Source organism: Lemur catta, chromosome 2, assembly GCF_020740605.2.
Source record: "Lemur catta isolate mLemCat1 chromosome 2, mLemCat1.pri, whole genome shotgun sequence".
Taxonomy (NCBI): domain Eukaryota; kingdom Metazoa; phylum Chordata; class Mammalia; order Primates; family Lemuridae; genus Lemur; species Lemur catta.
The window spans coordinates 20,654,062-20,665,955 of record NC_059129.1 but is presented as its reverse complement, the minus strand read 5'-3'; the positions used below and the strand labels follow the sequence as shown (position 1 = coordinate 20,665,955).

Sequence of the window (11,894 nt, the reverse complement as noted above, 5' to 3'; positions counted from 1 at the left end):
CCAAGTCCCCATTCTGAGATGGAATCTCTGTGTCCCTCCCCACCATGAACCTGGGTGGCCTTTTGTGACCACTGTGATAGAGCTTGACAGAAGTGATGCTCTACAACTTCTGAGGCCGAGTTATAAAAGGCCCCAGAGCTTCCCTCTGACGCTCGGGGTGCCCGCCTTGGGACGGCAGCCACCATATTGTGAGGAAGCCCAGGCCCCATGGAGGGGCTCGAGTGGGCAGGAACTGAGGCCTGAGGCCCTGGCTGAGCCCCTGGCCAACTTCCACCAGCAGCCACGAGAGCGAACTGTCATCGAGGCAGACCCTCCTGCTGAGGCCCAGGGCAAACCTTCCCCACCAGGCTTTGCCCAAATTACAGATCCATAAGCTAAACAGATTATTGTGGCTTTAAGCCACCAAGTTTTGGGGGGCCCGTTTGCAATAATAGACACCAGCATCGGCCTTCATCTTCTGTTACTATATTGCAGTCTACTGGCACCTTCCACCGTCACTCTCGGAAAGGCCTGGCTCTTCTCCTCCGCCTTCCATCACAGTCACCTCCCAGGTCCCAGGCAAGAGAACGGGGCACTGAAGAGGTACAGTACTATTTCTGAGCTGCGTCTTTGCTTCTCTAAGTTCAGTAAGGGCCGGCCACAGTGGCTCACACTTGTAATCCCAGCGCTTTGGGAGGCTGAGGCAGGAGAATCGCTTGAGCCCAGGAGTTCAAGGCTGCTGTGCGTGCGTTGTGATCGCACCACTGCGCTCCAGCCTGAGTGACGGAGCGAGACCTTTTTTAAAATCCAGCGTGTATTCATCCCTTTGCATTTTCTAGGACTGGAGCCCTTTTAAATTTGTATTTTAGATTGTTTTTCTCAGAAGGCCCCCCAAACCGTATAAGCTACCCACCCACAAAACCTACAAACTGCCCAGTTCTTGCCCTTTCCCCAAGGGGGAAAGAGCCGTGGTGCCCTCCCCCCCACTCTGAAGGGCTTCTGCCCTCAGAGCTAGAAGTTTCTCTCCCTAGGACTCTCGCACTGCAGGCTGCCAGGGACATTTCACGCTGATAAACAGGTCGATTCACCAGGAAACATATGTGTATGATATGAAGGAGCTTTGAAATACATGAAGCAAAGTTGGTCAAAATTAAAGGGAAACAGACAATTCCACAGCCATGGTCAGATATCTCAACAACCCTCTCTCAGCCGGTGACAGAACGAGACAAAGCTGGTAAAGACACGGATCATCTGAGCAGCACTGTGACCAGCCGCCTTTGTCAGGAAACTGTCCCGAGAACACCCTGCTGTTTAGCTTCGCTGCTACGAGTGGCAACAGCAGCCTGGGAATAAGGTGGCCCCTGTGTCACATACACCGCAAGGCTGCGAGTTAGACACCCGCCTTTCCTGCAGCATTTGTCAGAAGGCGAAGCTCAGTGAGCAAATTCTCCAGAACTTTCACAGAGAACGCATGGACCAGAGCCGTTAGTGCTACAGAAAGTGGCCCTGGGTGGGGGTGTGTTTGACACTTTAGAGAGAAGCAAAACCTTGTCACATCCCCGTTGAGTGGAGACCAACCCGTACCAGCCTTGCAGCCGGGGTGGCAATAGCAGAGTCCGCTTGCCCCCAGGCCACCCCCGTGCCAGCGGCTGGGACAGCCACTCCCGCTATAAAGAAGGGAACAGACTCAGCAGGCCCAACCTCGCCCCCCGGAAGGAGGGAGGGAGCACCCTGCACGCTCCTGCCCTGGCGGCAGGCAAGGAGGCTCCATTCACTCACGGCCACGTCCAAATGCTCAATGACAGGCACTGGCAGGGGGCTGCGGGTGGGACACAGGCTGAAAGAGCCGTCTGAAGACAGATCTGCTGCAGCTCCTTGAGAGGACCTTTCCTCTTAATCCCCGGTGTGTCCGCAGCACCCTCGGAACCTGGACCGAGACAGCCACGGGACAGCCCATGCTATGCTAGTCCTCCTCTCCCTCCCGGCGACAGGGGGACGACTCCGCCCTGGAGAGTTTGCGAGCACTCAGCCTCCTCCTCAGGGAGGAGAACGTGCCCCCCAGCACCCTGCGCAGCCCCACGCTGTCTCGGCCCCGGGGCAGGTCCTGCCTGGTGGCTGGGAGCCGCCCTGTGAACATCTCCCACCGGTCAAGGGCATCCACGGCTTGGTCCACCCGCGCCAGTTCCTCCTCAGCCCCTTCCCTCTCCAGGGCCTGGATGCATGTGGCCAGCCACCCTTCATGCTCCTTGATGGCTTCTGCAGAGTCCCCGAGCGGCAGTGAAGCCTCGGAGGCCACCAGGGAGCTCAGCCCATCCTCGGGCTCCAGCTCCGGCCCCAGGGAGCAGACATGGCTGCAGGCGTCGGGCGTGAGGGGCTCCGACAGGCTGCTGCCGGGCTCCGAGTCGCTCTCGCAGCACATGCCTGAGTCGGCACTGACGGGCAGGGTGTCCTCCGACACAGACGGCTCCCCCGCCTCCTGGCTGGGCCACGTCCCTGCCACCAGCCGAGTCCAGGCATGGAGTCTCTAAGAGGGAGAAACACAGGCTGAGTTACTTGTCTAGTGAGGGAGCTGCCAGGAAACCCAGCTCCTTCCCGAAGGGGACCCACGGTTGTCAGCCACCCAGGAGCCTGTGTCCGGGTATTGGTGTGAGGGCTCTTCCGGCCAGCGGCCTCTGGGGACTGGGGCCCGGGCTGTGCCGGAGCCCGGTGTACCCGCTCCCAGGAGCCCCTGTTCACCTTTTAGGAACTTCAAAAGCTAGTTGTTAACCTAGCCACCATTCAAACTTAAATTGTATAAAGCTCATAATTGAAAATATCTAAAGCAAAGGTGCTCAAAACTCCTTACTTTCTAGATATTTTCTGCCTTTTATTCTGCTTTAAGGTTACTCTCATCTCCTGGATCTGTGTGGTGGACGTGCTGCGTGACCATGGCCACCACACACCTCCTCCCCGCTGGGTGCTCAGTGACAGGTGGTGGACACCTCAGACAGGACTCGCTCTGAGAGGACACATCACTGACTGCTGTAAACGGCGACAGAGACCTTTTCTGGCCAGGCCCTCTGTCAGTTGTCCAGCGCCTACCAGAGTCCTCGGGCTGGCCCAGCAGCCAGGGACAGCAGGTGCCCCCACATCTGCACCTCCCACAACAGCCAGGAAGGCCCAGGACACTCTTGGGTCTCCAGAACCCTCCTTTCGGATGGGCTTGGCCACCCTGGCGTGCCTCGTCCCAGCTCTCCTCCCGAAAGAGCCCTGCGTGGCCACATAAGATGGCACTCGAGGAGGAGGAGCCGCCTCCCCCTCAGATCCAGGATGGATCCAGGGACTGGGCACCAGGTTAGGAGTCTGGGGAAGGCACAGTCCTGGCTGGGGTGTGCAAGGGGGCACAGGAAAGTTAAAACAGCTCATGTCGGACGGTTGAACAAGACCCCATGGGAAGGACAAAAAGAGAAATCTCAACCCCTTTTGCAGACCAAGCCGTCTACACAGCCTCGTGCAGATAGTAAGAGCTGCCCTTGACCGGGCACGAGGGTAATGGCAGGCAGGGGGGCCTTTGTGGGTGAGGAAGGCCCCACTCCCTGCCTGGCAGATGAGCCCCGGAGACATGTGCTCCACACCCCAGCCCAGGCTGCCTCTGGCCTTCCAACTAGGGGGGTCATCTCCCCGGTACGTCACTGGTTTTCTCCTTACCCCCAGGGTCATTCAGAGAAGATCCACACGGGGCAGCTCTGTAACCTGGCCTCCATTTCAGGGTCCTCAGCTGGGGGGGCCAGACCTGTGAGAGCCTGTGCCAAGTGTAGACGCTCTGGCCCGGAGGCGGGAAGGAAAGCAGGGCCCAGCCCTCCGACCAGCTGGCCTGGGAGCCACACCCATGTCTTACCCCAGAAACCAGCCGCTCTGCTGTCCAGCCTCAAAGAGGAGGCGGCAGGGGCTGCCCAGAACTGCACACAATGAGGTTCCTTTAGGCCGGGCGCAGTCCGGGCGCGGTGGCTCACACCTGTAATCCTAGCACTCTGGGAGGCCGAGGCAGGCGGATCGCTCGAGGTCAGGAGTTCAAGACCAGCCTGACCAAAAGCGAGACCCCGTCTCTACTAAAAAATAGAAAGAAATTATCTGGCCAACTAAAAATATATATAGAAAAAATTAGCCAGGCATGGTGGCACATGCCTGTAGTCCCAGCTCGGGAGGCTGAGGCAGTAGGATCACTTTAGCCCAGGAGTCTGAGGTTGCTGTGAACTAGGCTGATGCCATGGCACTCACTCTAGCCCTGGCACCAGAGTGAGACTCTGTCTCAAAAAAAAGACAAAAAAATGAGGTTCCTTTAAAACTTTCAGTTTTAAAATTAAGCTGAAGCTATTTCATTGATAGCTCTCATGCCTTCATTCAATGAAAACTTTTAACTAACTTGTTTTCATCCAAAGGTAGATTTAAAGAAAAATAAACACCAATGGCCTTTGCACTCTGAACTCAAGAGTTTCTGGGTTTGCAAACAAATCCTCTCCAGCAATGAGGATGAGCCCCTTGCCCTGGGACTGTCCTTCCGCCTGGTGGTCTCCAGGTGGCGCTCGTGGGCTTATGCTCCCAGCTGCCGCAGTGGACGGCGCACTCACCTTGTACCTCTGGAGGAGCCTGAAGCCCAGGACGTGCTGCAGCTTCCGCAGGCAGATGGGGCAGAGGTCCAGGGGCCGCCGCAGCACCTCATCCAGGCTGAGCGCGCCCTGCATGAGGCAGCGGAGCCAGCGGCAGTTCCCCAGACCGAGGAGGTGGCAGAGCTCATGGCATGTGACCTGGGAGGGGGGAAGTCACCACCACTCTTGCCTTGCAGCCCAAGCCCAAGCCCTGGGGAGCCTCAGGAGCCTGATGCCCAAGCGCCCCCACTGCCCCTGCCCCAGGCTGCGTGGGGCACCGCTGGCGGCTCTGGCCCAGCCTCACCCAGGGGCCCATGTAGGGCCACAGGGAAAAAGGCAAACTGGTGTGGTCAGCTCTAGGGAAGCCAGACAGACTCGGGTTCTAATCCCAACTCTGTCACTTCACAGCTGTGTGGCCGTGGGCAAAACACATGGCATCTGTGAGCCCTGGTTCCTCATTCTGTGACATTAGGGGATCGTCGTCTTCACAGTGAGGACTGGACGGTGCAAGTGGCCAGACACAGGCACGCTCAACCAGCGTCCACACGAGTCCTTCCCAGCCCTTCCCCCCGCCCCTGTGCCATCTTCCCGGGCCCCTGGGCAATCCCCTCAGCCCCCAGCTACTGAGCCCACCTTGCAGCACTGGACCATCCCCAGGGCACTGAAGCACAGGGTCCATCCCCTGTCCTGCAGGGGGGTCTCAGGGCCATCTGCTGCCGCCTCCACCAGGGCCCGGTCAGGGGCGCTGGGCCCCGACTGCAGGAATCCCCCCGAGAACCGGGCAAAGCTGCAGACGCCCACTTCTGGGGAGAAGCAGAGACAAGGGGGCTCAGGGGGCAGCCTTGGCTCTGGGGAGCCCACCGCCAAACCCGCCTCCTCTCCTGCCACCCGGCCACAGCCTGAGGACCTGCAAGGCCCTGCCCTGCCAGCCTGTCCACATGAGGGCAGGCCTGGGGCAGAGGGCAGGCCTGAGGCATGGCCCGCGGCTGTTTCCAGACACACGTACCCTTCCCCGGGAGGGTGCCCTGTCCCGTGGGGGCCGCAGAGGCTGAGGAGCCACGCCAGCCTCCCTCCCAGGCAGGAGGCTCACCGTGCCCTGGAAGGAACTTGCCGAAGGTGTAGCTCCAGGTCTCTCCGGGGTACAGGTCGGACAGCGTGAGGCCCAGCACGCACAGCGCGTCACCCGGCTTATTGTTCTTCAAGAAGGACAGGATGCCGTCTGAGGGGAAAGGGCCAGGGGACAGTCAGGAGGCAGCTGGGGACATCCAGCTTCCAGCCCTGGCTCCCAGTCATCCTCCTCCTCCATCGGGACCAGCCCCTTCCCAAAGTCAGTCTCGAACCAGTAACGTCTGATCTGAGGCCAAGAACTCAAAGCTGCGCCAGGTGGAGGGAGGGCCATGGGCCTGGGCCGCCAGGACGGGTCACTTCTCAGGGTCACCAACTTTCCAAACCGTGCCCCCAAAGTGTGGGCTTAGCAGTTACTCGCTGAGCAGTGGGGGTGGAAAGCCCAGGGGAGACCCCTGTGGGTCTCGGTGCTGGGAGTCTCTGAGGTACCACAGTCCTCAGCGTGGAAGGGACAGAGGCATGACGTCCCTGCATCTCTCGGGAGAACCAGTCAGGGAGAAGGGATACTACCTGCGACAGCACCGCCTACGGCAGGGAGGGCGTGAGGCGGGCCGAGGCAGCGGGGCCTAGCCCTCGGTAAGGCGGGGGGGTCCTGGGCTGTTTGGGGGCTACAGCCAAGGCAGGTCATGCTCCCGGGGCCCCAGCCAGACCCTCAGGGGTGGGGGAAGCCCGCAGAAGTGTCGGCTGTGGCCCAGCGAGCCTCTGGTTCTCAGAGTGACCAAACCTGAAGACTGGGACATGGAAACAGAATGTGCCACCATGGGATGACAGCCAAACCCAGCCAGGGAGTCACTGTCAACCCTGAAAACTTAACACCAGCTGCTCCCCATAACGGTACACTAGGGAATGTAAACCAACCTCCACTAAAGGATAACCTAGCAAGCTGGGTGGGGGTGGTGAGCTGTTCTATATGTGACAATGGCAATGGCTCTGTGGCCGATGCATTTGTCAAGACTCAAGAACTATACACTAAAGGGAAGAATTTTACTGTCTAAATTATACTTCAATAAACATGACTGTAAGTAGATCAGAGACCTAATGAGATTAGAGCTCCAAGAGATTACGCTGTGCTGTTTCTGAGATGGGGGAGTGGTCTGGGTGACCCTAATGACATGCCCCTGACTCTGGCTGCCTCCCCAAAGTGTCACACCCTGGGAGGGATGCGGACTGTATTCCTGAGGGTCATGAGGACGGCATGAAAGTTTCATGTCTTTGTCCCAGACAGTCAGCCCTTAGGTGCCTGGCAGAGGGAAAAGAAAATACCCTCTAAGGCCGGGCGCGGTGGCTCACGCCTGTAATCCTAGCTCTGGGAGGCCGAGGCGGGTGGATCGCTCGAGGTCAGGAGTTCGAGACCAACCTGAGCAAGAGTGAGACCCCGTCTCTACTAAAAAAAAATAGAAAGAAATTATCTGGCCAACTAAAAATATATATACAAAAAAATTAGCCGGGCATGGTGGCTCATGCCTGTAGTCCCAGCTACTCGGGAGGCTGAGGCAGGAGGATCACTTGAACCCAGGAGTTTGAGGTTGCTGTGAGCTAGGCTGATGCCACGGCACTCACTCTAGCCCGGGTAACAAAGTGAGACTCTGTCTCAAAAAAAAAAAAAAAAAGAAAATACCCTCTAAACAAAATTATCACCCCAGGCCACAAATTCTTCTACACGTTAAACCCTAATTTTTTCAATAGGATGTGCAGCTAACAACAAAAAATAACAAGGCACACAACGAGGCAAGATAACAGACAGAATTAGCAGAAACAACAAATACAGCCACATGGGCACTCCAGAGGAGTCATCAGACACAAACTGTTAAGCAACTATGTTTGTGGACATACATGCTGAACTTAAAAAAATTTAGCAAGGAATTGGGAACTATAAAAAAAGTGACACTGCCAATTTGAAAAAGAAACCACTAGAAACTATGGGACTTAAAAATATGACAACTGAAATAGGAACTCAAGAGCACCGTAGATACAGCTACAGAGAGAATCAGTAAACTAGAGGATGAGAATAAATGAGACTAAAGCATGAATATGCAAAACAGAGATACAGAGGGAAAAAAAAGGTACAGAAAAGAAAGTAAGATGGATTAATATACATCCCATAGGAGTCCCAGGAGAGGAGAAAGAGGATGGGGCAGAGGCGATATTTGAAAGAAAGAGGCAATGGCTGAGAATGTCCCAGACCTGATGAAAGATGTCTATCCAGTCACTGCCTATCCAATGACAGCCACACAAAGGCAGAGCCCCAGCCCCTTCTTGGGGACCTCCCTAAACTTGAGCCTGGGTCTCCTTTCCATCTGAGAACCTTCAATCCATCTACACCTCTCAGCCCAGCCTTACTCTCTGTAGCTGCAGTAACCCGCAGGGAAGGGGCAGGAGTTTGGGGGTAGAGGCCTTCCAGACACACGTAAATTGGTTTACAGAGACAAAAGGCAGAAGAGATGCTGAGTGGCTACAGAAGGGCTTGCTTCACCTGCCCTGAATGCTCTGGAATTTTCCAGTGGATGCTAGTCAAGTCTCAGACACTCTTCTGGGTGGGAAAGGAACTCCTTGTTCCAGTCCTCCTTTCCAAAAGACCGGGAAATAGATGTTTTCCACCAAAAAAAAGTTTCCTTTCCTCCCCAGGCTCTGGAAAGGGCCTTTTGCTAAGCGGTGGGGGCCCGGCCTCCCTTGGCCTGAGCCATGCCCCATCTTCACTCACCTGTGTGGAGCTGGAGCCTGTCGGAGTCCCGGCTGGGGCGCGAGGAGCAGTGGATGGACGCGGCTGCCACCGAGGGCAGGCACTTGACCCGCAGGCCCAGGAAGAAGGCCTCTGTGCAGCTGCGCAGGCTGTCCAGCAGGGAGCCCCCCACCGGCCCCTCGCTCAGATCTGGGGGCAGAGCAGCACCGTCAGCCCCACTGGGCCCCCACACTCCCGGGGCCCACCCCCAGGGGACCCCTGCCGGCATGGCCAGTGGCTGAAGGACACCAACGTGGACCTGCCCTCCCAGGCAGACAGACAGCAAGCATGGCTTTTCCAAAAGGGCAGAAAAGGAAGAAAGGCCAATGCCCAGATGAGAGGACATTAGTCACAATCGCACAAGTGCTCGGGGAGGGAGTGGGCGGAGGGGCCCACGGCGGGGCCGGATGATCCCAAGGCAGGGACTGCTACCCAGGTGAGCAAGGCTGGCAGAGCAGGCAGGTCAGTCAATGGCTGCAAACACCAGCCCGGCTGGAGCAGAGAGGACGTGGGGTGCAGGTGCAGGTGCAGCTGGCATGGCCTCTCAGGGCTGGGAGCAGCCACCCAAGGAGGGACCCGCCAGAGCATGTGCTGGGAGGATAAACAGACACAGACCAAGGGTGGGGGCCAGGAGACCGGGGGAAGTGGTTGCAGCACCACTGGCCTCGCCTAGAGCCGCTTATGAACGCACAGCCGGCCTCGGAGCCCAGACCTGCGTTTCAACAAGATGCCACGTGTGGGCGCAGCTCTGAGCTGTCAGCAGGGAGGCGGAGGGAGGTGGACAGTTCCAGAGCAATTTAGGAGGCAGAATCTACAGGCAGAGACGGCAGAGATGGCAAATTGGCTGCAGGGTGACAGAGAGTGAGACCAGCAGACCCCTGCGGGATTCTGTCCCAAGGGGCAGGAAGGGGGCCGAGTGGCCCGTGAGGCTGACGACAAGCCTGCGTGGGGCGAGGCCGGCCAAGGTCCTGCCCTTCTCTGGCTCGCTGTGAGATGTGGCGCCAGGGGAGCGGTGTGGTGCACCGGTGTCTCAAGCTTAATAACAGCCCTTTCCTTTCCCCCTCTCCAGCCAAGTGTCACATGTCCTGTATGTCCTTCCTGCTGGACCACTCACTGCCACCCTGCCCTTGGCACGCCGATAGGCACAGTGGCCGGCCCAGCCACTCCTGCTCCCTGCACCTGGCGGAGCCCTTCCCCACGGGGCCCCAGCCCTCGGCCCATCCTGCATCTCCCAGTCTCTGCCAGACGAAGAGCTCTGGAGGATGGTGACCACACTGGGGCCCTCGGGTCCCCACCGTGTCCAGCCCCGCGTCTCCCAGCACAGCCTCAGGGTCACGCAGACCTGCACCCAGTGCTGCCTCTGCCAGTGACCTCTCCCAGCCTCAGCGTCCTCCCCTACAAAACAGGCTGATCCTACTCCCAGCCCCCAAAGGGGAAGTGAGCCTGTAAGCACACGGCACAGTGCCCGACACAGCACTGGTTTCCGCAGATGTGGCCGGGGACAAGCCAGCACCTGCATGCGGAACGGTCCAACGGTCCCATGGCCTCCCAGCTCCAGCCCCGAGTCCCGAACACATCCAGCGCCCTCTTCCCCGCCTGCAGGCCCTTGCACAGAGCACCCCCTGCATAGAGGGTCCCCCTTGTACTATCTACGGGCCTGATCCCCCCAGGAGGGTCCCGACGGCCCGGTGCCCCCATACCTATTGGCTGCAGGTAAATGTGCTTCCGAGCCAGGCTCTGCTTCCTGTGCTGCAGGGAGGCGTGGAAGGTCTGGAAGTCCTCGGGGGCCTCGGGGTGGCTCAGGAGCCAGTCGAAGGCCGTGCGGATGAGCAGCGTGCGGAACAGGGTCCTCTGGGGGTTGTAGGCCTCGGACAGGAACAGCCTCTCGGCGGGGGAGAAGGCGGAGACGTAGAGCCGCTGCAGGGCCGGGTCGGTGGACACCAGGGCGTCCTTCAGGGCCCGGGGGCCGAAGCTGAACTCCTGGGCCGGTCTGCACTGCAGCATGGTGGGTGGGCGGGCTCTGGCCAGTCCTGGGAGCCCCTGCTGCTGCCCATGGACCACCCGGGGGACGGCCCCAATCTCTTCCGGAACCTTCCCTCGGGCTGATCAGAGTGGCTGCCTGGGGCACCCGGCCACGGGCCCGTGTGGCCCAGCTCTGCCTGGCACTGCACCTCCTCAGCGACAGCGAGGGGAGGCATGGGCCCCTCCAGGCCCGCCAGGACCCTGCAGGGGACGTACAGAGATGCTGTCTCACTGCTGGGCACACACGGGCCATCGTCTCATGTGACAGAGGAAGGGCGGCTTCCTCTGGGACCTCGCATGAGTGTCACTGCGCGTCCCTGAGGAGAAGCCGCACAGGACGGTGCGTGAGACGATGCATCGTCCACGCCCAGGACCGGCACTGCCACCCAGCGAGGTCAGGGGGACACTCTTGTGCTTTCTCCTTCTCTAGCAGCCTGGGTCCTTCATCCAGAACTGAATGTGGGGAGCGTTCTCCCCTCAGCAGGGTGTTTCCATGGGACCCCCACAGAGGGCAGGGACCCCGATGTCCTCTCCCCCATTCACCCACCCAGCTCTGTCTCGAGTCTCAGAAAGAGGGGGCATTTGAGGAGAGACCCCCCACTTTGTGCTGGGTCGCTGCGATGCCAGAGGTGGCCCCCTCTCCTTTGTGGTCACAGTGCACATCATCACCCGGGCCCCTAACACTGGGACCCCCCCATCACCTGGCCCATTGCCCAGGACCCCCATAACCCAGGGTCCCCCATCACCCAGTACTCCATCATCCAGCCCCCAGCCCCTAGGACCCCCCCCATCATCCGGGCAGAGTGGGCTGGGGGTCTGGCGTTGCCAGCTGCAGGAGGGGATCCGAGTGGGCTCCGTGAGGAAGGTGAGAGCTAAGCAAAGACTCGGGGTGGGAGGAAGGCAGGGGAGGGCCCCAGCGGCCCAGGCAGAGGGAGGATGAGCACAGACCCGAGGCAGACATGTCGGGGGGTTCCAGGGATGACAAGGAGGCCAGTGTGGCCGGCATGAGGGAGGGGAAAGGGTGGGGGGGATGGGGCCGCATCGTGCAGGACTTGGGAGGCCCCACTCAGAGCAAGGTGGAGAACCGCTGCTTCCAGCGGGGGGCAGAGGGGTACGGAGGCTGCAAGCTGGTCTCCAGGAAGCCCAGCTGCTCCCCGGGCTGGCCCAGGCATCAGGGTGTGGAGGTGGGAACCCCCCGACACAAGCTTTCAGAGCGGTCAGTGGGCTGCAAGCCCCTGGCCACCAGGGCCCCCCAGGGCTGGGCACAGAAGAGGCACCCAGGAAACCCTTGAAGCCTGAAAGCCCTCAGCGCCAGCTGGGGCTCTAGCATGAACTTGGCATTCTGACCTTTAACCTCCTGGGCCTCAGTTTCCTCCCAGGTGAAAGGGGCATGACACCACCTGCCTTCCTTGCCCGGAGCACGG

General features: G+C 59.4%; 1 protein-coding gene across 1 annotated transcript; it reads right to left on the bottom strand.

Annotated features, from left to right (window-relative positions):
• Nucleotides 1–1,885: 1,885 nt before the first annotated feature.
• AMZ1 (archaelysin family metallopeptidase 1) lies at nucleotides 1,886–10,452 on the bottom strand. The gene is made up of 9 exons (XM_045542137.1): nucleotides 9,962–10,452; nucleotides 9,563–9,686; nucleotides 9,161–9,259; nucleotides 8,802–9,039; nucleotides 8,431–8,598; nucleotides 5,695–5,823; nucleotides 5,238–5,407; nucleotides 4,587–4,763; nucleotides 1,886–2,503 (listed from the first exon to the last, which is right to left on the bottom strand). Exons 1-9 carry the CDS (start codon nucleotides 10,450–10,452, stop codon nucleotides 1,943–1,945), a joined length of 2,157 nt encoding a protein of 718 aa, XP_045398093.1. The 3' UTR covers nucleotides 1,886–1,942.
• Between the last annotated feature and the right edge of the window lie 1,442 nt (nucleotides 10,453–11,894).

Bases quoted from the DNA above. Each gene is read 5' to 3' on its own strand.
- AMZ1 (XM_045542137.1), bottom strand. From the start codon at position 10,452: ATGCTGCAGTGCAGACCGGCCCAGGAGTTCAGCTTCGGCCCCCGGGCC. The intron at 9,040-9,160 runs GTCTGGGCTCCG...TTATCCTCCCAG, and splicing joins GGCATCTTGTTGAAACGCAG to CACATGCTCTGGCGGGTCCC. The intron at 4,764-5,237 runs GTGGGCTCAGTA...CCCCCCTCCCAG, and splicing joins GGATGGTCCAGTGCTGCAAG to GTCACATGCCATGAGCTCTG.